Consider the following 27,457-nt stretch of genomic DNA (forward strand, 5'->3'; position numbering starts at 1 on the left):
AATGTCTCATGTAACTGTGGGAATGTAGCATCCAAAATCTGTAGGGCAGGCTATGAAGCTGACAATTCCGATAGAGAGTCTGGATGAACTCCACAGGCGAGGCTCTCCGGCCGAAGCAGGAAGAAAGCCTGTCTCTTCTAAATCCTCCTTAAAAGGCTTCCATTGATTAGATGAAGCATCACTCACTGAAGAAGACATTCCCCTTGGCTGATTACAAATGAAATCAGCTGTGGATGCAGCTCACATGATCATGATTTAATTCTATGAAGTATATGAAATGTGAATGGTTGAGTAAAGATCCTGTCCCATTTCCTGATTCATATAGTAGTGAATTTACTACTATACTACTACATTTGTTTCCCTATTATTTATTTATTTTTAATCCATATGTTTTATTCATCTGTCCATAAGGCAGATAAAAGAAGCATCAGACCCAAGGTTTTCACAATCACACAGTCACATTGCAAAAGCTGTATCATTATGCAATCATCTTCAAGAAACATGGCTACTGGAACACAGCTCTATGTTTTCAGTCAGTTCCCTCCAGCCTTTCTGTTATGCCTTAACTAAAAAAGGTACTGTCTGTTCAGTGCCTAAGAATAATCTCCAGAATAATCTCTCGACTCCGTTTGGAAACTCTCAGCCATTGACATTTTATTTTGTCCCATTTCTCTCTTCCCCCTTTTGTTTGAGAACGTTTTCTCAATCCCTTGATGCTGAGTCCCAGCTCATTCTAGGATTTCTGTTCCGTATTGCCAGGAAGGCCACATCCTGGAAGTCATGTCTCATGTAGAGAGGGGAGAGGGCAATGACTTTGCTTGTTGTGTTGACTGGAGAGAGAGGCCACATCTGAGCCACAAAAGAGGTTCTCTTGGGGGTGACTCTTAGGCCTAATTTTAAGTAGGCTTAGCCTATCCTTTGTGAGGTTAAGTTCATATGACCAAACCCCAAGATTGGGGGCTCAGCCTATTGCTTTGGTTGTCCCCACTGCTTGTGAGAATATCAAGAATATTCTACTCGGGGAAGTTGAATTTTCCCCCTTTCTCACCATTCCCCCAAGGGGACTTTGCAAATACTTTTATTCACTGTTCAAATCCTGGAATTTATCAAGGTCTCACTCTGGACAAACCTACAAAATCTCATGCCCAATTCAAGGTTTCTTAGGTCTGATTTTAAGTAGGCTTAGCCTGTCCTTTGCATGAATAAGTTTCATAGAGGTGAACCCCAAGATCGAGGGCTTGGCCTGTTGATTTAGTTGTGCCTACTGCTTGTGAAAGTATTAGAAATTCTCCAAATGGGGAAGTTGAATATTTCCTCCTTTCTCCCTATTCCCCCAAGGGAACTCTGCAAATATTTCTTTATTCACTGGCCAACTCACTCTGGGATTTATCAGGTCATCACAATAACCTGGACAAACCAACAGAATCTCCCTCCCTATTCTAGATTCCATGTACTTATGGTGTTCAAGTAAACTGACCATACAAGTTAAATTAGGAAATGCATTACCCAAAATATAAATTTTGCACCAAATAAACATCTCTCCCTTTAGTCTTACCCCAAAGTTGAGGTTTTAAAATATGGAAGATACCATCCTTTACTCAGTCTTCTAGTATACCTTAGTCCTATCCACATCAGTATCATTCATATTTCTAGTTGAAGTCTGATCCCCTTTTCAGCTTTTTAAACAGTTCCTATATGGTTTACTACTTACTTTCATAGATTCAGAGCTCTAGCTCTGTGTTTCAGGTGTCACATAAATACCCAAAGTTTCTGGGAAAGACCATGTTATATACAGACAGCTCAGTATCTCAGAATTTAGAATGAATAGTTACACCTCATGAAAATATGTGACTGCTGTAAGAGCTTACAATCCAGGACCGTTTACAATAAGTGGCTAAGACATCTTAAATAGAGTTGAGGTGTTATTCTGGAGGTTATTCTTAGGCGTTATACAGTTATTTCTTTTTAATTTCTAATATACTAGAATAGCTAGAAGGAAAGACTTGAAATGTTGACTGGAATCCAGTTGCCGTGATTGTTGATGATGATTATATAACTATATAGCTTTTATGTTGTGACCATGTGAATGTGAAAACCTTTTGATTGACACTCCATTTATCCAGTGTATAGGCAGATGAATAATAAAATAAAGACAAAAATAAGTAGAGATAAAAAATATGGGGGATAAGGAGTATAGGAGGTTTTGGGTGTTGTTTTTAATTTTTATTTTTAATTTTTTTTTCTGATGTAGTGACAGTATTCTGAAATTTATTTTGGTGATGAGTGCACAGCAACAGAATACTGTGAGCCATTGAATACTTTGGATGTTTTATATGGTGTGTGAATATATCTTAATAAAATTGCATTAAAACATGGGCAAAAGATTGGTGATGGTAGCTCAGTGACAGAGTTCTCGCCCACCATGCCAAAGACCTGGGTTTGATTCCCAGTGGCTGCCCGTGCAAAAAAAAAAAAAAAAAAACAAGCCAAAGGCCAAAGAGCAAAAGACATGAATAAGACATTTTTACAAAGAGTAAATACCTATGACTGAAAAGCACATGAAAAGATGCTCAACTTTACTAGCTATTAGGGAAATGTAAATCAGAACCAAAATGAGAGATCATCTCATACCTGCTAGAAGGGCTGCTATCAAACCAGTGGTTAACTACAAGCGTTGGGGTGAATGTGGAGAATTAGGAACACTTATTCATTGCTGGTGGGAGTGTAAAATGGTGGTCACTGTGGAGGATGGTTTGGTGGTTCCTTAGTAAACTGAGTATAGAATTGTCCTATGACCCAGCAATTCCACTACTCTGGATATACCCAGAAGATTTGAAAGCAGAGATGCATACAAATATTTGCACACTGATGTTCATAGCTGCGTAATTCACAGTTGCCAAAATATGGAAATAGCCAAGTGTCCATCAGCAGATGAATAGGTAAATAAAATATGTTATATACGTATTGTTCTTGTTTGCTAGCTGCTGGAATGCAATATAGCAGAAACTGAATGGCTTTTAAAAGGGGGAATTTAATAAGTTGCTAGTTTACAGTTCTAAGGCGAAGAAAATGTCCCAATTAAAACAAGTCCATAGACATGTCCAATTTAAGGCATCCGGGGAATGATACCTTGATTCAAGAAGGCCAACGATGTTCAACATTTCTCTCTCAGCTGGAAGGGCACATGGCAAACATGGCGGCGTCTGCTGGCTTTCACATGACTCTACCAAAAGGGACTCTCACCAAAATGTTTCCACTTTTAAAGGATTCCAGTAAGCAACTCCACCTTCGGTGGGTGGAGACACACCTCCATGGAAATCATCTAATCAAAATTTACCACCTAAATTTTGGGTGGGTCACATCTTCACGGAAACAATCAAAATGCTCCCACCCAGCAGTATTGAATGAGGATCAGAGGGCATGGCTTTTCTGGGGTCCACCACAGATTCAGACCGACACACATATAATGAAATATTTTTCACTATTAAGTAATGAAGTTCTGATATGCAACAACATGGATGATCCTTGAGGACGTTATGTTGAGTGAAATAAGCCAGACATACAAGGACAAATATTGTATGATTTTACTGCTTTGAAACACTTAGAATAAGAAACCTCAGAGTGAGAATGTAGATTGTAGGTTAGCTGGGGATGGGGTAGAGATAAGAAATGGGAAGTTGAGGCTTAAAATATAAAGGTTCCTATTTATACTGGAATGATGGAAATGTCTTGGTAATGGTGGTGGTGGTAGCACAACTTTGTGAACACAATTAACTGTGCTGGTATGTATGTTTGAATGTGATTTAAAGGGGAAATGTTATAATGTATACATAGTAACAGAAGAAAAATTTTTAAAGAAATCCGTGGAACTACACTACACAAAAGTGAATCCCAAGTTTAAATCATGGTGTATTTTTTTTTAAGTGAACATGTAATGGATTTATTACTTTAATTTTTAAAAAATTTTTGCAAATATGCTCCCTTCCCCATCCCTCCATCACACCCTCCCCAGTAATCTGTAATCTCTGTGCATTTACCATTTCTAGTAAATGCTTATAAGTATCATAACATTTTTTTTTATTAATTAAAAAAAGAATTAACAAAACAATTAGAAATCATTCCAATCTACATGTACAATCAGTAATTCTTAATAACATCACATAGTTGCATATTCATCATTTCTTAGTACATTTGCATCAATTTAGAAAAAGAAATAAAAAGACAACAGAATAAGAATTAAAACAATAATAGAAAAAAAAAAACAAAAACAAAAAACCTATACCTCACATGCAGCTTCATTCAGTGTTTTAACATAATTGCATTACAATTGGGTAGTATTGTGCTGTCCATTTCTGAGTTTTTATATCCAGTCCCGTTGTACAGTCTGTATCCCTTCATCTCCAATTATCCCTTCTCTTTTTTTTTTTTTTTAATTAACGGAAAAAAAGAAATTAACCCAACATTTAGAGATCATACCATTCTGCACATGCAATCATTAATTCTTAACATCATCACATAGATGCATGATCATCATTTCTTAGTACATTTGCATTGGTTTAGAAGAACTAGCAACATAACCGAAAAAGATATAGAATGTTAATATAGAGAAAAAAATAAAAGTAATAATAGTAAAATCAAAACAAAACAAAACAAAAACAAAACAAAAACCTATAGCTCAGATGCAGCTTCATTCAGTGTTTTAACATGATTACTTTACAATTAGGTATTATTGTGCTGTCCATTTTTGAGTTTTTGTATCTAGTCTTGTTGCACAGTCTGTATCCCTTCAGCTTCAATTACCCATTGTCTTACCCTGTTTCTAACTCCTGCTGAACTCTGTTACCAATGACATATTTCAAGTTTATTCTCGAATGTCCGTTCACATCAGTGGGACCATACAGTATTTGTCCTTTAGTTTTTGGCTGGATTCACTCAGCATAATATTCTCTAGGTCCGTCCATGTTATTACATGGTTCATAAGTTTATCTTGTCTTAAAGCTGCATAATATTCCATCGTATGTATATACCACAGTTTGTTTAGCCACTCTTCTGTTGATGGAGATTTTGGCTGTTTCCATCTCTTTGCAATTGTAAATAATGCTGCTATGAACATTGGTGTGCAAATGTCCGTTTGTGTCTTTGCCCTTAAGTCCTTTGAGTAGATACCTAGCAATGGTATTGCTGGGTCGTTCATAACATTTTTGTCCCTGTGTTCATTTTTGTCCCTGTGTTCTTCCTTATCTCACTGAACATGATATTTCAAGGTTCTTCCATGTTGCAGCATGTCTTACAGCTTCATCTTTTCTTATGACCAACAACATTCTGTTGTGTGTATATACTCATTGTGCATATCCATTCACTTGTTGATGGACATTTGTGCTTCCACCTTTTAGCTATTGTGAATAATGCTGCCATAAACACTGGTGTTCAGGTTAAAAGAAATAATAAAAGGAATAAATTCTTTGCAACAGTTTTAAATAAAAGACAGCCTTTAGGGTTTGATTTGAGGAGGGCAAAAAGTGTCAAAAGTTGTCAGGTTTGAACACTGTTTAATAGGAAAACATGTTATTGTGAAACAATAGTTGGTTCCTTATTTAACCAAGGTGACAACAAACTGTCTTCTAAATTAATTGATGATAAGGTCAACGTAAACCTCAATGAGCAGTTTTATTCTGATATGGCATAGAACCTTTCCTTTCTAGTCAAGAGTACTCAGATGGTTAAGAAAAGCTTTTTATGATCTTTCATTAAGATCAGGCCAATAATGTGTATTATTTTAATGGAGAGAAAACTAAACTCCATTTTTTTATGAATACAGAGTTTGCCACAAAAAACTCTTACAAGATATTGTAAACAAGCCTATTAAGTTTTTGGTTAGCATTGACCACAACAAACAGAATTCACTTTCACAACCTTCTACAACTTTCATATCGATTCAGGTCTTGTCTAACACGCTTAAACCGGGCATTTATGAAGCCATACTTCATGGCGTATTTTTTAATATGCTGGAATGCAGTATACCAGAATGCAATGTTCACTTTTATTAAGGGAATTTAATAAGTTACAAGTTTACTGTTCTAAGGTTATGAAAGTGTCCACACTAAGGTATCCAGGGAAAGATACCTTGGTTCAACGAAGGGTGATACGGGAGGGCACATTACTGGTGTCTGCTGGTTCTTATTCCCAGTTTCATTGCTTCCAGCTTCTGATACCCATGGTTTGCTCTTTGAGCATCTGTGGGTGTTCAGTTAGCTGCTCTGGGACACAACTCTGGGTTTCATCTTTTCCTTAGCATCTGCTAGGGCTGGAAATTTCTTTTCTTCAGGTTTGGCTATTTCCGTGAGTCCTTGCTTAGCATCTATGCTATTTCTGTCTCAATCTCCAAGCATCCACATCAGTTCTGCTCTTTCCCTAAAATGTTTCATATTTTAAAAAACTCCCAGTAAGTCAGTCAAGACTTGCTTTGAATGGGTGGAGTCACATTTCCATCAAATCAAAGGTTACACCCACAGTTGGGCATGGGACACCCCTGCAGAGATAATCTAATCAAAAGATTTTGCCCTTGAATCAGGAATTAAAGAAATGGCTGTCCCCAAAGATTGGATCAGGATTAAAGCATGGCATTTCTGGGATACATAATAGCTTCAAACTGGTATACATTGATTTTAATTAATAGTACAATTATAAAACTGTGCTATCATCAGTTGTAACATATGTTTCACACCAAAGTAAGGTATTGCTGGTGGGGTGGTATATGGGAATCCTGTATTTTATTTGTAATTATTCTCTAAATCTACAAATTCTCTAATTAACAGCAACAACAACAATAGAATATATATACATAAATTATTTAGCGATGGTTATAGTTGAGAAAATTATAATAAACTGAATGAGTAATAATCTATTTGGAGCCTTAAACTTGATTTATCAATGAAGAATTTAACTTTTGTAAGGAACCATTATAATGACACTTAAGGCAAACAAATTCAGCTGATAAGCTGTTTAATTATCCTCTCTCTTCCAGGTTGGTTCTAGTGGAAAAGTCATAGGAATTGATCATATTAAAGAGCTAGTAGATGACTCAATAAATAATGTCAGAAAGGATGATCCAATGCTCTTGTCTTCAGGGAGAGTGCAGCTGGTTGGTGAGTATCAGAAAACTTAAAGAACTTCCTCCAGAGAATTATTATTTCCAGAAGATTTCATGCAAGCTAAATAATACTCAGAGCTCTAATGATTACTTCTTTTGTGTTCACTTTTAAGTACAGAATAAGAAAAACAGTTACTCTAAAATTTTATATTGATTCTTCCTTGACCTTGAGTAACATGAGTGTTTCTTTCTTCATTCCCTGTGTGTGTGTGTGTGTGTGTGTGGTCAATTTATTTTATTATTTTATTTTTGTTAATGCAATTTTATTGATATATTCACTCACTATACAACCCATCTGAAGTATACAATCATGGTTCATCCTAACATGGCATAGTTGTGCAAATATACTCATGATAAACTTTAGAACATTTTCATTACTCTAGTAAAGAAGTAAAAATATAAAAGAAAACCTAAATCTTCCCATATACCCCCCCATTACTGACCCGTAGTATCAGTCGTGTGGTACATTCATTACTGTTTCTTCATTGCTTTTTAAAAAGAAAGATAATAGTATCAAGTGTCCATTACAAGAAATTTAAGCAATGTAGAAATATGTAAGTTATAAAAATGAAAGCTCTTTATTCCCCTGTCAAGTATTCTAGACCTATAATTTTGTGTATGAATAAGTTGTATACTCACACATATAAACACAGGTTTTTTTTGTATGCTGTGTGCAGGGGTCACATTTCATTCTTTTTCCAATAAGTATCCCCTTATTGTAGCACCATTTGTTGAAATTTTTAAAATTTGTTTGTTTGGGAAGTTCATGGGCCGGGAATTGAACCCAGGTTTTCCTCATGGCAGGCGAGACTTCTACCATTGAACTACCCTTACACCCCCTACACACAGGTTTTTAAAGTGGATTTATACTAAACCTATTGTTCTGTAGATTTTTTTTTCCCTTGGCAATATATACTGGATATATTTCTTTGTGAATATATCTTACACTGGGAAATATAACAAGCATAAAAAGTGCCTAAAACATAAATATAAATCTTAAACTGTAAAACATAACATGTGTGTAGTCACATTCTGTTCAAGAAATGCAACATTCTTAGGACTTTGGTAGTCCCCTGCTTGTTTCTTCCTGATCATAACTTACTCCCTTCTCCTTAGTAATAACCAGTATTCTGATTTTGATGCATTTATTGCTTAATCCATAAATGATATTTAATTTTCCATTTTTTGAACACTAAATAAATGAAACCATACACTGTATATTCTTTGGTGAATGACTTCTTTCATTTATTGTGTTTGTAGGATTCATCCGTCTTCTTCTATGTCATTAATTTTCATTACTTATAGTATTCCATTGTTTTAATATTGTATTAATTGGTATTAACGTTACCAAAATTTGTTTTTTGAGTCTACTGTAGTTGCATATTGAGGTTCTTTCTAGTTTGAGGATATTCACAATGCTGCCTTGAACATATTTATACATATTCCTGTATACACTCATTGTAGAAGTACTCATTTCTGTAAAGTATATAGTTAGGAGGGTCAGGGTGGCCATAGATACTGCCAGTTTGAACTAGTTTACTTATCCAGAAGTAATGATTGAGTGTCTCTGCGATTCCGCATCTCCCCAGCACTTGGTCGTGTCATACTTTTCTTTTTACTCATCTGGTGAGGATATAGCAATATCTCTTTGTGATTTTAATTTCTTTAAAAAATATTTTTGACAAAACAATATACAAACACAAACGTTCTTAACGTATGAACATTCCATACTTGGTGTACAATCAGTGGTTCACAGTATCAGCACAGTTGTATTTCATCACCATGATCATTTCGTAGAGCATTTGCATCACTCCAGAAAAAGTAATAAAAAGAAAAAAGAAAAAACTCATACATACCATACCCCTTATCCCTCTCTCTCATTGACCACTATTGTTTCCATCTACCCAATATATTTTAACCTTTGCTCCCCTTATTTTTTTCCCTGTACCCCTTACCGCCCTTTCATTGATCACTAGTACTTCAATCTACTCAATTTATTTTTACTTTCATCCCCTATTATTTGTTTATTTTTTTATCCGTATTTTTTACTCATCTGTCCATACTGTAGATAAAAGGAGTATCAGACACAAGGTTTTCAAAATCACACAGTCGCATTGCAAAAGTATGATTTTAATTTTGCATTTTCCTGTTAACCAAAAGGTTGAACACTTTTTCATATGTTTGACCATTTGACTTTCCTCTTTGTGAAGTGCCTGTTGTCTGCATTTTTCTATGATTTATGACTCTCACACTCCATTGTGTTCTTTTTCACTCTCTTAATGGTTCCTTTTGATAAATACAATTCTTAGTCTTACCAATGTGTTCCAATGCTTCCTGTGTCCTGTTTAAGACCACCCTGAGGTTATGAGGTTTATTTTGGAAGCTTTGATTAGTTTTGCTTTTACCTTTGAGGTCTTTGATCTTCCTGCAGTTGATTTTTGTATATATATGCAACAGGAGCCCAACTATATATTTTTCCATATGAATATCTAGTTGTCCCAGCATCATTTATTGGAAAATTTGCCCTTTCCCCTTTGCAAACCTCTTATAGTTTAATTCTTTAAGTAAGTCTGTCTGAACAGGTTTTTAAATCATAACTTTTTTTCTTTCAGTGGGGGATGGAAGAATGGGTTATGCTGATGAAGCTCCTTATGACGCTATTCATGTGGGAGCGGCAGCCCCAGTTGTGCCCCAGGCAGTGAGTTGTTTGTTTTTTCTTTTATATTTCTGTTTGTATACGTTATTGTACTATAACCCTAAAAGACTTATATAGAAATGGCTACCAGGTGATGTATAAATTTTTGTATGGTATATTTTGGTTATAGTTAGCTTGTTTTTTTTGTCATATGCAGCAATTGCATAAATGGCACGCAGATTCCTAAACCCCTGTCCTGTTTCAAACTTAATTTGATCCAGCTAAAAACTAGAACAGTAGAATTGGTAAATCCCTCTAGAGTTCATGATCTGATAATTAATCAATTTGATTTTTTATGAAGTACCAGAGAGTGTTAGGTGCACAGGAGATGCCGGGAATAAGTTGTCATTTCATCTTCACAAAGCTTATATTCTAAAAGAGGTGTGCTGTGTATATGTAAGGGAAGTTAATGATATGGTAGCATGTCATTAGCATATGTTATATACTGAATGGAAAAGATAATAGGCACTACAGACTTCAAGGAGGGAGAGAATTTTGCAAAGAGTAGACACAGAGACTTCATACAGGGATAGAATCTTAAAAGAATACTAGGATTTTCATAGTGTACAATGAGAGATGTGGATATTCTAGCATTGTATACTATACAGTCAATGAAATTTTCAAGTTTTTATTTTTCCTCTTAGTAAGACTCTGATAAACTTGGGTCAGCCTTTAATCCTTGGTTACATTCTCTGAAATCTTAGATGTCAATTACAGCTAACTTTTACTTAGCTCTTGACTAGGTGACTGGGGGCTGAAAGGGACACCATCATTTCTGCCCAGTTTCAGCTACTCTCTAGTCTGGAAGGGGTTCTTTTTTCACATGTTTAGGTCAATTATGCAAAGCAGAAAGTTGGGGAATTGGTTCTAGTCCTTTGCTTGCTTCTGATTGGTTGGATGACCTCGGGAAAATCACATATTCTTTCTTGCCTTTTTGCAAGTTAGGGTAAACCAGTATTTAAAAAATATTTTAAAATATTAACATAATGTAGAAAGCTTGTAAATTGTAGATTATTAGCTCAATGAATTTTCACATATGAACACACAACCAGTGGCCCTAACTTTTAAAATTAATATTGATATCCGTGTTTGAATCTGAAATAGAACTCTGTTTAAACGAAGGGTGTCAGGTGCAGGATTCATCTTCCCTGCTAGGACCCTGAGATGATCTCAAAGGCTATTTCTTGTACAGCTTAATATGAATTTAAATGTTGGAGTAGCACTTGGAATTGTCATACAGGTCTAAATACATCTCATTAAATTTAAAGATGGGATGGGCCGTGGTGGCTCAGCAGGCAAGATTGCTTGCCTGCTATGCCAGAGGTTTGATTCCCGGTGCCTGCCCATGTCAAAAAAAAAAAAAAAAAAAAGAATTGTAAATTTAAAGATGGATATTCTGAAGGAGCTTTCCAGTTTTAAGTTAACTGAGTAAAGATATTCATTCCTGTTCTTGGATATTCCTCTAAAACAACTAGAAAAAGAAGAAAGAGAAACACAAACTCCATACACAGTGAAAATAGAAGATTATATCTGTAATACTGAACTCTCTGTAAAGTGGAATAATAACTGACTCAGGATTGTAGAAGAAGCTGAAAACAGAGAGATTGCAGAGGGAAATATCAATGCAGAAGCAGTTTGCTGTGTAGAACTCTAAAAAGGCTTAGGAATTGGAGGTGACCTTGGAAATCAGAGGTGAAGCATTTATCTGAAAAGCAGAACTGCTCCTTGAAACTGTATCAGGAACCATTCGCCCTAATCTCTGTCCCTATATAGAGCAGCCAGGTACCCACACTTCCCCACCTCCACAAGAAACAGAAAGTTCAGTCCCTGAAAATATGGGACTAGAGAGGTCTGAACTCTGGTACCCAGCATAGCAGGAGGTAAATGTGAGGTGTCAGACCAAAGAAAAGTTTAAGAAAAATCAGCTTATGATTGAGACCTGCAGCCTCCCACCTGACACCTAGAACAGAGATTGGCGATCCCTCTAGAGACGCTATAATAGAATTTACCATTCAACAATCTCTGCTCTCCTTATTTTTGCACCAGTTTCTAGTCATCTTTTTAATTCCTCATATTCTTAAATGTGTAGTGACCACCATATATTTGAGGAAAGTCTCCAGTAGGGAAGGTAAAGAACAAAATAACCAAGACAAAGGGAAAAAGGAATTTGGAGTAAAGAGCAGATGAATTTGGAGCAAAGGGCAAATGAAAACTTGAGGGAAAATCATAATCTTAAAGAGAAGAGAAGATATTGCATCTAAGAAGCAAGAAGGGGGGCTTTAAAAAAGAACAATCAGAAGAAGAGCTTTTGGGAATTAAAAATATGAAAGAAGAAATGAAATTTTAAAACTTCAAAAGAATGAAAAAGATGAAATCATAGAAACCTCTTGGAAAGTAGACAGAGGAAAGAAGGCATGAGAACATTAGGAACATAGGAAGTCTACAATCCAGCTAATTAGGAATTCTAGAAATAGCAGAGAAACTGGTGAAGAAATTATTAAAGAATGTAAGACATTTTTCAAGAACTCTGAAGGACGTGATTCTGTGCTTTGAAAAGATCTACTGAGTGTGCAGTACGATAAACTTAAAAAAATAAGGAAAAGACCCTTAACATCAAGAAACTTCATTATATTAGGTTTAAAGAGAAAGATTCTGAAAGCTTCCTGAAAAACAAAACAGACCACCTGTTAAGGATTGGTAGTCCGAAAGGCATCAGATTACAAAATAGCAACATTAGATTCAAGAAATCAGAGGAGCCTTTTCCTTGTTGCCTCCCTGAAAGCAAGATATAGGTCACCAGCAGCTCTGCTGGAGCCATCCATGAAATTCTGCCAGAGTTTCCGTTCTTGTCGCGTCTGCTCAAATTGGCATGGTCTGATCCAGAAATACGGCCTCAATATATGCCGCCAATGTTTCCTCAGTATGCGGAGGATATAGTCTTCATGTTGGACTAAGTGATCTTCCTTGATCATCCAAGATATCTACCTGACTAAGGAAGCAATGCTAGCTCTTTGTATATAAAATGAAACTAGGGAACTAAAACAGAAACAACAACAATAAAATTAGAGGAGCAAACCACGAAAACTCTGAACTGAAATGATTTCCAATCTAGAATTCTGTACCCACATATCTGGGCAATTACGTGTATGGGTAGAATAAAGGTAGTTTTAGACCTGCGAATCTCAATATCAGTCTCTCTTTCTTTTAAAATAGTCCATGCACTGTTTTACAGAGTGCTACTGGAGTTAATTATTTTAACAACAGCGTCATGAAAAACATGAGGGAGGGAAAAGGGATTGAGGAGAAAAAAGCAAAAAACAAGAGCCAGTGGATCTAGGAAGTAGGGCATCTTGTCAGGAGAGAGGTGGTGGGAGTTCCTGGATGATCAATGCAGAGTAGAAGGTAAGTCCCCAATGGAAGCTCTTTGGCAAGCCTGAAGAATATCTGGGCCAGACTCAGAGAAGCAGGATGAAGGCATTAAAAGGGGATTTACAGAAAAAATAAAATAACACTAATTAGGTGGAATTGATGTGTGGAAATGTCATTGAGTAACTGTTGAAGGGTGGAAAGATTTAGAAACAGAAAGGAAATTAAGGGAATGAGAAAAGTTTTAAAAGGCTTCAATTTTTAACTGCAAGGAAAACAAAACCATTTTATAAAAAAAAAAAACAACCGTGGATACTTCTAAGCTCAGCAAACTGTATTTACATAGTCATAACTGAAAATGGTTTTAATGAAAAATTGTGACATTGGATTTGGGGAAGGGGACGGAATGTATATAAGAGGTCTTCAATCTTACCTCTAGCATATTATTTGAGAGTTAGGAAGGCACAACCAAAAAGATTTAAAATGACTGGATGTAGGGAACAAGATCAGGGTAGGAGGAAGAAATCTGTTTTTTCATTGTAAGCCTTGAAATTTAGAAGAACAACTCAAAGAATACTTGTGTTTATTATTACTTTTGTATAAACTAAAATGGAAAAAAGTAGAGGTGATGAAAAACAATATTTTAATTGAGGGCACAAAGTAAGGTTTCTTCCTTATTGTTTTTGATCAGTAGTAATCTCTAAGGCTACATTCAAATGGTGGCATAGGTTCTCAAAATTTTATGACCAGAGGGTCTTTCAGTGAGTATTATTGGTTTATTGACAGCAGTGCTGTGCTCTCTCAAATAAAGATTCCCAGCCCTATTCCTGCTGATACCATTAATTCTAAATATTACACTTCCCTTTATCTTTGATTTAATGATGCTCTAGGTTCTGCAATAATAGGATAAGGATATTTTGTGGATTTTTCTACATTTTGCCCCCTCCCTACAACTCACAGAAATTCAAAACAGACACACAGGTCTTAGAATTTTCACTTTGCCCTTGGCCTTCCCAAAAGAAGAGTCCTACATTAGTGGTTCATTTTAAACATTTTGGGCACTGTGGTGTGCTCAGTACCATATTAGATGGTAGGGGTACAAAAATGAATGAGGCACATTCCTGTTCTCAAGGAACTTGTAGTTTAGTAGAGGAGGCCAATTGCTGAGTGAGTAATTGAGTAACAAGTTCAACCATCTAAGTATGTGCTTACAAAATAAAATACATTTCTGCATTCTGCCCATGGACACTGAAAGTTGTTTACCTTGATATAGAATTACTCAATATAAAATTGATAAGTTGGTATACATACCTGTTTTCTCTTTTTCTTAAAAGCTAATAGACCAGTTAAAGCCTGGCGGGAGATTGATATTGCCAGTCGGTCCTGCAGGGGGAAACCAAATGTTGGAGCAGTACGATAAGCTACAAGATGGCAGCGTCAAAATGAAACCTTTGATGGGGGTGATCTACGTGCCTTTAACAGATAAGGACAAGCAGTGGTCCAGGTGGAAGTGATTTTCTCTTCTGCTCTTTCTTCTTCCACACACACAAGGTGAAAGGGTGTCGATTCTAAGACGTTAGCCTACAAGAGCTGCTTGTTTGGTTGTCTCCTTTATGCTCCTTTATACCATCAGAAATTCATCACATTAAAAATACAGAAACAGTTTTGCATGGTTTGTCCTTCATTTTGTTTAACTCATATCTTTGGGAAAGGGGGGGGGTGAGACTTGGTTGGCACAAAAAGTGTTTTTTTTAAAGAAACTTTTAGATACAGTTCAGTACTTCCTAAGAATATATTAGCCTTTATCAGCCACCCTGTTTTTTCTGTATTTGCAACACATTTGTCCAGTGGCTGTATGGTTGTGGAAACAAAGGTGTTCTTTTGGAAGAGAAGGAGTCATTATTTCCCGCCCTGTTCATTCTGTTGTACCATTGTTATAAGAAGAAAGAATGGGAAAATTACAGTTGTCCCAGTTTTCTGAAGTGTCAGAATCCCAGAGAGAATGTTCTATCTCTCAGCTTGAATTCCTTTTCAATGAGATTTATAGATGCCTGACACACTTGGGTCTGTTTTATATCTAGCTGTTGTTTCATGGCCTCTGTAAAGAATAAGCTGCTCCCCATTCTAGAGAAGAGGCCAGCCAAGTGTTAGGCTACTCTAAGTTTTTGAGGGAAGGCAGGAAGTTCTGAAAGGTACCCAGTGAGTGCCCAGGTCTCACAAACCCTGTCAAAGGACCAACAGCTTGCAGCATATTCTTCAGCACTGCATGGCTTTTTATAAGTTTAATGCCCACTTTTATGTCTCAGCATAATCTGAATATTTTCTTTGAAACCAAGACTTCTCTTTTTCCTTTTTTCTACTCCTTCTCCACTTCTTCCAATTAAGAGATCAGTTTCATTAGTAAGTTCTTAAATTTCCTTTTTATATAAAATAAATATTAGTATTGAACATTCTGCCTATAATTTCATGATGGAAGAATTACAAAAGTGTGTTTTGTTTTTGTAACCAGAGGTAGATATGCCATGAAGTTAACAAAGCTCGAGGTCCAGGCTCCTCACTGCATGGGATCCTTCCACGGCCCTGTATGTCATTTATCTCATAGTCTTTTTTTTTTTTTTTTTTGCCCTATAAAGAGCATTCCCCCCAATTATGGATATTTTATACCCCTACCAAAACCTGAATCCATCCCCTGATGAAACCAAACTATTTGTGTTAAATTAGTATAATTTTTTGACTGGATATTCACACAAACTTTTTAAAGAGAAAAAAAATTAGTGTAATTTTAAAATTCATAAACAATTAATAATCTGTTTGCCAAATATTTAAATGTGTACCTATTTTTCTTTTTGTCTTTCAAATTTTAAAAAAATTGAGTAATTTTCATGTTTGTGCCATTGGAAAACTTTCCTCTAGTTGTATTAGTACTTTCTAATTTTTTTCTGTTGTAGATTTTCTGTGTATTTGTATACACTCCATCCAAGTACATTTCTTACATCCAAAGATGGTAGTTCTAATTACAAAGTATTCAGGTACTCATAAATCTGAAAGTTAAACTGTATTATTAAAGGTAAAACAAAACTGGAGGTTAAATTGGAGGAAAGTTACCACAATTAAAAAAGTGCATAAAAATTACTAAAAATAGGTTTTTTGAGAGGATAAAAATATCAGTGATTAAGCTAAAATGAAAACCCCTCAATCTGCTATTTCTGTTTGTGTTCATAAATGTCCGGGTCCAGGCAGGAAACAGAAGGCATACTCAATCAGGGTTTTGAAGTGATTTAATGAAGGGACCATTCAGACACATGTGGGAATTCAGTTTCGGGCACCAGTAAAGGTTGAGGTGTCCAAGGAACTAGCAACAGTGGGGAGCTATGATCATTCCCTAGGCTTCATGGGACAAGGGGAGAAATTAGTTTTACTCGTGCCCATTGAGAGTTGGGTTGTGGAGGGGTGGCCTGCAGAAGTGGTAGTGAGAGGGGTAGGGGGCTACGAGCAGATCCTGAATCTCCTCCATTTCCTATCTCTGACCAGGGCATCCATGGGCCAGATACAACTGAAAGCTAGATGGCATCTGAAATCAGCTACCACTACCCTTCTCTTCCCCAGCATAGATATCCCTACATCTTTTAAAATTTAGGTCTGAATAGTTCGTCTAGTTTGGGGGTCGTCTATTTCTGTCCCTTTGGGGCCAATCTATGTTTACACTGTTCTTAACAGAAAAAATGTTTTTATCATAAATTGCTTTTGGAAAAGCATTGTCAAATATTTTTCAGCGGGAGGCCTTTCATATTATCATTCTTTCATTTAACAAGTATGTGTGTGCCTACTAAGCCAGACCCTGTATGAGGTGTCAGGAATATACAACTGAATTTGAAACTGGCTCTGCTTTCTGAAACTGGCTCTGTTCTCATGGAGCTTACAGTCATGTGGAAGATACAAATAAAGAAACAGACAGAATATACTGTATTTGGACTCTGTCATGATGGCAGTAGGGAATGATTAAAATGTTTAAGCCTGGTAGTGAAGTGGTCAGAATTACAGCTCAGAAAAATCACTGTTGCTGTGGTGTAGAGAGTAGATTGGGCAGAGAAAAGACTAGAGTTGGAAACAAGAGGTTACTGAAGCAGTGTACTAACGAAATGGTGGTGAGAGTAGAGAAATAGCTGCATCTAATGCTGTGGTTAAAAAAACAAATTTTCATGCTCTTTGTGAAATAGTTCATTGCCATTTCTAAGTGCCCATCCCATATTTGGGAATTACCATTTTCTAAAAAGTTTCTTAGTCATCTTCTTGCCAGATATCAGACGATTTCTGTTATTTTAAATTTTCTTCAGGTTGAATTTAACATGCCATCATAGTGCTTTCCTTTGAACTTTCTCTTACTTCTTACCATCTTTCCGTTCTCTTATGAGGGAATCCAGAACTAATTGCAGTACTCTGATGGAGGTGAGATCCAGTCTTTACTGAAAGAGGTATTATAGGACCATGGGCTAGAAGTGAAAAGAGTGAGAACTGAAGTGGGCATGTAGAATTACAGCACTAAATAAAGCCCAAAGCCTGACTTGTGTCTCATTAAACTTGGAAAATATCCCTATATTTGTGATAGATTAATATAATGGGGGAGAATGCCAGATCTATAGATCATAGGTCTAGAATTTAAGGGATTATGCTCATGACTGTGGTTATGAAATGGTTGTTAGCTGTTTCAGAAATTCTTAATATATTTTAAATTAATGTTTTATTTTAAATAGGTACATTTGTATGTATTTTGCATCCTTAAGGCAGAGAGATGTATTCTGTTTCTTTTGGAATTTGCCTCATAATGCTTTGTACAAAAACAATTGTACAAAGTTTTTATTACCATGATAAATTTTATTAATTTATTTGAAAACATTCAAGGATTTTGATCAGTTTCTTGGTAGTATAGATTTTCATTTGTTCTTGGTAAAGAATATATAAACTAAATGTTGGTAGCATGGACTTACTTACTATAATTACCCTAATGTATTTAGTACATATGTAGCACATGATTGATGGGGCATTAAGATTTATTTACATAACCCTTAATGTGTTACAATAGCTAAATAAAGAGTAAATTACTATAAATAAAACCCCAGTAGTATCAGTTCATACTTTAAAAAACACGTGATTTTATTTTAGTTTATGAGTAGAACACTTTACATCTGCATTATAACCAAAACTCTTTACTTTCTGCAGATTAAATATTTTATTGCTTGCATGAATTTAAGTAAAAGCTGACTTATGAAGAGTATGGTACTGCCATTTAGATAGTGTATACCTTTAGAGGAATATATTAAAAGGAATTGAACTGATATAATTAACAGATGATCCAGTACAATATGACAAAGGCAGTTTATGGAAGAAGTAATTTTTTTTTAGGTATGAAAGTAAATATTTATTTAATATGAGAGCAAAATCATAGTAAGTTACAAAATTTTAAAGTTCCACAAATATCAAATAACCCAGAAAAATAATAGAACAGCATTATTAATTAAGATCTCTATAACATTTCATCTGCAGTTTTGAGGGGGAGAAGTAATTTTTAAAATATTTTTCATAATTTATAAACTTCATTTTTTAAAACATCCAAAATATCTGATAGCTCTTAATTCACTACTTACCTGTAAAATGTAAATTATTTCACCTCTTTAAATATATTTTTACATCTTTTTAAAAAAGGTTGCTAGAGTAGTATAAAGAACTCCTGAACTCCTTTATCCAGAACCACCAATTAATATTTTTCATATAGCTTTGCCACTCCTCCTCTCTCTCTCTCTCTTTCTCTCTCTCTCTCTCTATATATATATACACACACACATATACATGTATAGGTAATACTTTTTTCCTGAATCATTTGAGATTTAGTTGCAAGCATCATGCCTCTTTATCCCTAAAGTACTTGAGTGTTTAGCAATGTTTTTGATACTCAGATTCCTCTTAAATCTGAGACGTAGTTTTCTAGTACTTTTATTTATTTTCCACTTAAACAGCTTTACTGAGGTAAAGTTTATATACCATACCATTTACTGTAGACTGCATTTTTACTCCTTCCTTCCTCTCACTGGCAGTTGCTGGCACAGTACTGCACCTGGCTGAGCGGATGGTTTCTTTTGATGCTGATAAAAGCTGCCTTATGAAATCAGCTGACAGGTATATTATACCTACAGATGATGCATTTTCTCCCAGAGAGTTAGGTTGAGATGGACCCATTCAGCAACCATTTGAACTCTTAAATACTCACGTCGTCATTTTATAATAAATAGTATTAGCAAGATGATCCTCCATCTAAAAGCTTTTCCTAAATTTATGATATTGAAGGAAGAAAGACTGAAAAATGAAAAACCCAGGGCCTTTCCATTTCATACCTCCTTCTGGAGTTAAGCATGAAAGTTGTTTAAGTGGCTGGCTTCCATTTTTGCTTTGACTTGGGATTGTTTGCCTTTTTTTTTTTGGGAGGGGTGTGCATAAGGCTTGGGGATCAGTGCATTTTTTGCTGATTTAATAGTATCTAAGCTTTAGAAAGTTAAATTTGGGGATATGTAACTCTTATATTTTTCTCTCTTTTCCCCCCACAGGGATGAACTGTAAAAGCAACATCGGCTTGACCAGTATATATCATATTACAGTGGATTGCTCATCTCAGTTCTCCAAGCTTTTTGAAAATAAACAGCATCACAGCTTGTTTTGAATTTTGTACACTATCAATTTCAGCATGAAAATGTGTGGTTTGTAGGGTTTGGATCTCTTTAAAGAGGCAGAGCCAAATTGGTAGAGGGAGGATGCAACATATAAATTTGTGTATTATTACTTTAACATTGCATACATTTTACTTCCAGATATTGAAAGACAGAGTTCTGCGAAATGGAAAACTTAGTTTGTAATTCTGATTTTGAGGAGTGGTTTTTCTTTTCTTGGACACTTAATGCTATTCCAATATTAATTTATCGATTGCTTTTGTGCAGCAGGTAACACCATCATTCACAAGTTAAGATTCTTGGTATTTGGATGTGTTAGATGCTACTAAGAAAATAGAGATGAGCTTCCTTTTAAAGCTTTTGATGTGGTGTCATAGAATAGCATGTTGTAGATACAATCAGCTGCTTTGTTACCTTAAAAACTAGGCATTTGTAAAATATTAAAATTTAAGAAGATGGCAAGTGATGTTCCTTAAAACACTCAGCTGTTCAGATTGGACATAACTAACATAGTTCTTCCTTTCTCTCTTTAAAAATTATAGAAGGTTTGTAGTTCAGTATTGTTTTTTCTGTTTCTAATCTGCTGCTGATAATGTATATGAATTTAACATGCTGTGTAAGCTGTGTCCTAGTTACTGAACAGTTTATGCAGTGCTGCTTTGCCAAATAAAGTTAAAAGTAAAAGAGGCATTGGTGATGTTTGAATATGGAAGAAAGAACAGCATGTCCACTAAATATAGAATGTCAGCTAAGTTCATGGGGAAAAAACTTGTTTGTTTAATGTTTCATTTTATGAAATCCAAATAGGTAATAGGATTTATCCAATTGTACATTTGTGGAATGTGGGTACGTTCCCTGAGGGCAAGGACCGTACCTCATTTATCATTTTCCTCTGCCCTGCACATGGCTTGTCTTGTAGTAGATAAACAATAAATGCTGAGGGTGGGGGGGGGGGGCAGAGTGAACTGACTTAATATCAGGAAAGAACAAGATTGAGGCAAACATAGAAAATCCATCTCCATTAAATAGATTTATTAATATAGCAGTTTTGAAGTGAATTCTAAGAAGGTAGTAGCATTTTGGATCTTGTTTAAATGTTGTCCTTTTATAAGAAGATCTTTATTTTTCTGAGGGGCCTGTAACTTGGGAAATATAAGCTCTAGAACTAGCAGAGCTAACATTCCCAGCAAAGCCCTTCCCTCCATTATGTGCAAGTGTGTGTAGTCTGGCAAAGTGGATCCTTTGTGAGTTTGTGAAACACCCCTCCCTCCACCTCCTAAACATCTATTTTTTCTTTAAAAATGACTTTCAAAGATATTACATAGGTCTTTTCACAGGTATCTTTCCTTGCCTTAGGTCTTAGATGTGCAAAATTAGCATTATTTGGTTCCCAGTACTTGTGAATTTTAGTCCATTGCTGACTTCCATATGCTGTTTTTGTTTATTGCTTGTTGGACCTAGGCCACAAACCCTCATGATCCAGGACTCAGTGTCATTTAGGATAGTAGCAAAGGTCAGGAGAGGGCAAATATTTCATAAGAATCAGAAGTAAATTATTTCTTAAATTTATCCATTAATCCACACTTTTCACAGCCATTACCAACATTTTATCATATGCAAATCTCTATATTAGGTCTGGGGGAAAGAGAAAGGCCTATATTCTCAAGGAGTTTGCCATCTATTGAGGAAACAGTTTACCAATGTGATAAAAAAAAATGGTACCAGATTGGGATAGACAAATGCCTCCAACATTGTTTAAGCATTACTTTTGAACTTTATGCCTTGAAGAATTAAAAATTTTTAATGTTGATAAAGCAGGACTGACTCTTAAGGGAGCATCAAATAGATTATGATTGAAATAATAAATTTTAACTAGGTCTAAGCTTTTTAAAGGGGTTGAATTTAAGTAAATTTGTAGGTCAGAAATTCCTCTTTAATCTTTAGTATGCATAATTTAAAAAATATTTTATATTTCAGTTTTCCTTAATAGAAATTATTCCTTTACATAATATGAAGGAATAATAAAAATATTTCAGAAAGCTCCAGTCTAGTGAGATCTTATGACAAGATTTATTCTACAAATTTGGTTTTATTAAAGGCCAAATGAATTAAAAGTTCTTTTCTCTCAAGGATTTCAACTCTTTCCCAAGCAGTAACACTAGAAAAAAATGACATTTGGTGGGATAATAATTCATTAACATTGTTCATGCAAATATGAAAACTTCCATTGCCCTAATTAAAAAAAAAATGGATATTGTTAAAAAAAATTGACTAACCTTTTTAAATTGGTTATAATGTACATCTACTAAAGCATCTTAAAAATCCAATGGATTCTAAAGTAGAATAACATTTTTTAGTAATGTAATGCTAATGAATTCTTTGAAGCTTTTCTTGGTGTGTGATTGTCAGCCAAGAAATAATATCTCCTTAGTAATTTTGTTGCATTAGAGAAGTAGGTGTTTCTGGTTTTCAGGTAAATGTTAAAAATTTCCCAGTACTTTGGTGCAGCATATTTTTGTAGGATGGTACTGGAAGAACCTACTTGACTATGGTAAATGAATACTAGTAATGTAAATGAAGTAAACATGGGTAGTTTAAAAATTTTCTAAGTGGGGTTCAAAAGGCCAATAACTTGTAAATGCTAAAATTCTTGCAGGTGTAAATGTAGTATCATTTCCTAAATGTGCTGTTAAATAACTGTATTCAGGATAACCATTGAGTTCTATTTGGATTTCATTTGTATCCTTGCCAACTTTCCCTATCATTTTCAGAAAGAGGATAGCTTATGGCTGGCCCACTGTACTTCATGGTGCTCGGATAAGGTTAGTGCTTGTACTTTGTGATAGCATAGAAAGGAAGTCAAGTCCAAAGTTTTCTAATCCTTAATCTTTTTGACATTGTTATTACAATAGTTGGTTCTCCACTTTGGACACCATCTTTGTAACTTAGTGTTCTTTCGTTTAAGACTCTGGGGAAGCTCCCCTTGCTTGGTGGGAGAGAAGATAAGAGTAATGTCTGTTTAATAGAGTACTCTTCTGGGCCAGTAGGTCCTGGAGCCACTCGCCTGTTTTTTCTTTCTTTTCTTTTTTTTTAAAACACGAGAGCAACTCATCAGGTAGTGTCCCAATAGGATAGACATCATAGAAAGAATTTCTCTATCCAAGGGGCAGGTGATAGCAATACTGAGAACATTTTAGGTATGACAAGGCTGCAATCCAGTGCCCTGGGGCAGTTGAGGGCATTTCTATTCATGTTGCTGCACCCTGAACACTTCCCTATACTCCACGAAGGATCACAGTACATGTGTCACCACTATTTATTTAGTTTTCTACCCCAGGATGATTATAATATAATGTAAATTATATTTTCCCTAGAAATTCAGGTAAAAATTGCAGATTTTCCATGTAAATACTATTGTATCCACTTAAAATAAATTGTAAAAGGACATTTTCTGGGGAAAAAGTCTTACTTTTAGGATTTTGGCTCCATTGAGTAATTAGGAGGTAGGCAACAGGATTGGATAAAGAAGGCCAGAAAGCTTTAGGTAGCATTTTTAAGGAGTGTCAGCCCATTGTTGCCTCATTTACTGCCACTGGGAAAAGAAACCCCAACTCAACTTGGGTAGTTCATGTTCTGATTTCTTTAGTCTACTATACCTAAACCTCTAGATAATACATGTGGAGATTTATCTAAATCTCTGGTTTCGTCTGTGAAACATTTATTTAGATGTAAGAACACTACCTATTGATTTATTTGGAATTTTAGGTCTTCAGCTAAATTTGTGAAAATGAAAGCAGAACAAAAATATGTTCAACATAGTTTTTAATAAGCTTTTTTGTACAAGTTAAAATTATTTTTGGATTAAATCTTGTTTTGAAAGCTTTCTTAAATTTTGGCATAGCTATATAAAGATCTTTAAGCTAAATAATATTGCAGACTGATCTCTTTCCAATTTAATGTGGGATATACAAGAGTAGAAAAGTTGGTGTGCAATTTGAAAATTAAAATAAGTAGGAATGAAGGGCGGTGCGATATGGCTCAGCAGGTAGAATTCTCAGCCTGCCATGCCAGAAACTGGGGTTCAATTCCCAGTGCCTGTCCATGTGAAAAAAAAAAAAAGTAGGAATAAAAATATGCTTTGACTTGAATTAAAACAAATACAGAAGAATGGTCAGTACTAACCATTCAGTCCATTCCAGAAAGCATTCAGGTTTGGGATGCCTAACCTTGTTTTCATCCTTTGGTGGTTTCATATTTAGCAGAATTTGTATTAGCCATTAAGGTAAGCTGTAACTTGAAATATTCACTTTCCCTTTAGAATACTGGAATCGAGTAGGGCAAAAGCTTTGGGAAAATGGGGCCAGAAACCAAGAGAAAGTCAGCATCATGTTTTATTTATTTTTTTAAATCATGGGATATGAGGACATTTGTAACTGCAAAGCAAGCTTCTCTCTTTGTATTCAGCTTGGGCAATTCTGTTAGGAATTTTTATTCCGCTTTGATGTCCAAAATTCAGAAAATCTGGAATCCAGAAATTTAAAAAAACCCAATGTTTGAAGTAACTCTCTAGGAACACAATGGGATAATCCCTAAAGAAAGCAAACCAAAACATGAAAGAAATTAGGGACAATATAATTTGTGACCTCAAATTATAGAATCTGAGATACACAAATATTAAATACTATCATCAGTGTGATGGTAACTGGGATATATGAAGGTGAAGACGGTACCAGGGGTTTTGTGGCACATCACATTAATGTGTTTATTTAGGTGAAATCCAGTTAAATAGGTCAGCAAGGTCTGCCTTGATCAGCAAAACTGAGGGGCAAACAGAAAGGTATCTCTTTTCAGGTCAAGGGAACATGAAAGAGCAACCCAAATTACTGTCAATGACAAAAAATATGGGTGTTGGTAAGTTTCAAAGGAAACAGTGGGGCTAAATCATGGTTTGAAAAGTCATTGGGAAAAAGCTGATAAAATGTTATTTTCCCATAAGAGAGAACACATATAGTCCTTGGGGGGTCTGAAACTATCATTAGAAGGATGGTGTATAGCTGCTGTCCACCTGTACTGCGGGTTAAAGGAAAAAAACTTCCAGTTTTGGGAAGATGGTTTAAAAAGATGGGCCTTTTCTCAGCGGAAAGGATGTAAAACACAAGAGTGGGTTTGACAAGAAAAAAATAAAAGGCATCCAAATTGGAAAGGAAGAAGTAAAACTTTAAAGGTTTGCAGATGATGTGATCCTATATTTAGAAAATCTGGGAGTGGGGGGGGGGTACATGACAAAGCTACTTCAGCTAATAAACAAGTTCAGGAGAGTGGTGGGATATAAGGTCAAAAGGCAAAAATCAAGTGTTTTTATATACTAGTAATGAGCTATCCAAGCAGGTAATGAAGAAAAAAATTCCATTTACAGTAGCATCTAAAAGAATCATATCTAAGAATAAACTTAACTAAGGATCTAAAGGACTTAAACACAGCAAACTACAAAATATTGCTATAAGAAATCAAAGAAGACCTAAATAAATGGAAAGACATTTGGTGTTCATAGGTGGGAAAGCTAAATGTTGTTAAGATGTCAGTTCTATCCAAATTGATCTACAAATTCAGTGCAGTCCCAATCAAAATCCCAATATTGGTCTGCCAATAGCCTATTTTGCAGAAATGGAAAAGCTAATTATCTAATTTATTTGGAAGGGTAAAGGGCTTCAAAGAGCCAAAAGCATCATGAAATGGGAGGTCTCATGCTTCCTGACTTTAAAGCATATGATAAAGCCACAGTGGTCAAAACAGCATGGTACTGGCATAAAGAGACATCAATCAATGGAACTGAATTGAGAATTCAGAAATAGACCCTCAGGTCTATGGTCAACTGATTTTTGACAAGGCTCCCAAATCCATTCAACTGGGACAGAATAGTCTCTTCAATAAATGATGTTGGGAGAACTGGATATTCAAATCCAAAGAAATGAAAGAGAACTCCTATATCACAACCTATACAAAAATGAACTCAAAATGGATCAAAGACATAATTATAAGAGCCAGTACCATAAAACTCCTAGAAGAAAATGTAGGGAAACACCTTCAAGACATAGTGATAGGGGGTAGTTTCTTAGATTTTATACCCAACGCACAAACAAAAAATAGATGGGACCTCCTTAAATTTGAATTAACTTCTGTGCTTCAAAGGACTTTGTCAAAAGGTGATAAAGCAGCCAATGCAATGTGAGAAAATACTTGGAAACCATATCTGATAAGGGTTTGATCTCCGTAATATAAAAGAAATCCTACAACTCAACAATAAAAAGACAACCCAATTTAAAAATGGGCAAAAGACATGAATAGATATTTTTCCAAAGAGAAAATACAAATGGCTAAAAAGCAAATGAAAAGATGGTCAGTGTCACTAGCTATGCAAATCAAAACTACCACGAGATACCATCTCACAACTACTAAAATGGCTGCTGTAAAACAGAAAACTGTTTAAGTGTTAGGATGTGGAGAAATAGGAACACTGCTGGTGAGAATATAAAATGGTGCAGCCACTGTGTAGGACATTTAGTGGTTCCTCAGGAAGCTAAGTATAGAGTTGCTTTATGACTCTGCAATCTCGCTACTCAAGACATACCCAGAAGATCTGACAGCAGGGATGTGAATAGTCATTTTCACACTGATGTTCATAGCAGCAGTATTTACTGTTTCCAAAAGATGGAAGCAACCCATGTCCATTAATTGAATGGATAAGCAAATTGTGGTATACACATATGATGGACTATTACTCAGCAGTTAGAAGGCATGAGGTCCTGAGGCATGCGACATGGTCTTTGACATTAAGTGAAACAAGTCAGACAAAAGGACAAATACTGTATGATATCACTATTATGAACCAGTTATAATATGTAAACCCATAGACATAAAATCCAGAATATAGGTATTTGGGTTTGTGAAAGTTGCTGGAATGCAATATGCCAGAAATGCGATGGCTTTTAAAAATAGAATTTATTAAGTTGCAAGTTTACAGTTCTAAGGCCATAAAAATGTCCAAACTAAGGCATCCAGGAAAAGATATTTTAGCTGAAGAAAAGGCTGATGGGTCCAGAACACCTCTGTCATCTGGGAAGGCATATGACTGGTGCCTGCTGGGGTCTTTGGCCTTTCATTTCAGCTTCTCCAGGTGCATTTTTTTTCTTCATCTCCAAATGTCTGGATCTTGTGTTGGCTATGAAGCTTTTTCCAAAATGGTTCCCTCTCAAAGAACTCTAGTAAGCAACCCCACTTTGAATGGCTGGAGACATCTCCATGGCAACAATAAAAAGGATCCCACCCGGCAAAACTGAATGAAGATTAAAGAACATGGCTTTTCTGGGGTACGTAACAGTTTCTTAACAGCACATAGGTTATCAGGACATAGAATGAGGCTAGAGAATGGAGCAGTTGCCTAATATGTGCAGAATTTTAAACTAGGTTGAACTTAATGTTTGAAAATGGATAGAGGTGATGGTAGCATGTTACCTCAAAGTTGGCATGGAT

The 27,457-nt window shown here is 35.5% G+C and overlaps 1 protein-coding gene across 6 annotated transcripts in view; it reads left to right on the top strand.

Moving 5' to 3' along the window:
* PCMT1 (protein-L-isoaspartate (D-aspartate) O-methyltransferase) overlaps positions 1-20,615 on the top strand; it is an 88,135-nt gene extending 67,520 nt beyond the window's left edge. The window contains exons 5-10 of one of the 6 annotated variants that reach the window (XM_077149231.1): positions 7,025-7,145; positions 9,763-9,848; positions 14,546-14,715; positions 15,721-15,793; positions 19,301-19,382; positions 19,808-20,615. In XM_077149231.1, coding sequence (XP_077005346.1) covers positions 7,025-7,145; positions 9,763-9,848; positions 14,546-14,715; positions 15,721-15,793; positions 19,301-19,369 — 519 coding nt within the window. In that variant the 3' untranslated portion in view covers positions 19,370-19,382; positions 19,808-20,615. Of the gene's footprint in view, positions 1-7,024; positions 7,146-9,762; positions 9,849-14,545; positions 14,763-15,720; positions 15,794-19,300; positions 19,383-19,807 lie in introns of all 6 variants that reach the window. The other 5 variants (XR_013170823.1, XR_013170824.1, XM_077149233.1 and 2 more) reach the window with 5 other exon arrangements.
* Positions 20,616-27,457: the final 6,842 nt, after the last annotated feature.

Source organism: Tamandua tetradactyla, chromosome 2, assembly GCF_023851605.1.
Source record: "Tamandua tetradactyla isolate mTamTet1 chromosome 2, mTamTet1.pri, whole genome shotgun sequence".
Lineage (NCBI taxonomy): Eukaryota > Metazoa > Chordata > Mammalia > Pilosa > Myrmecophagidae > Tamandua > Tamandua tetradactyla.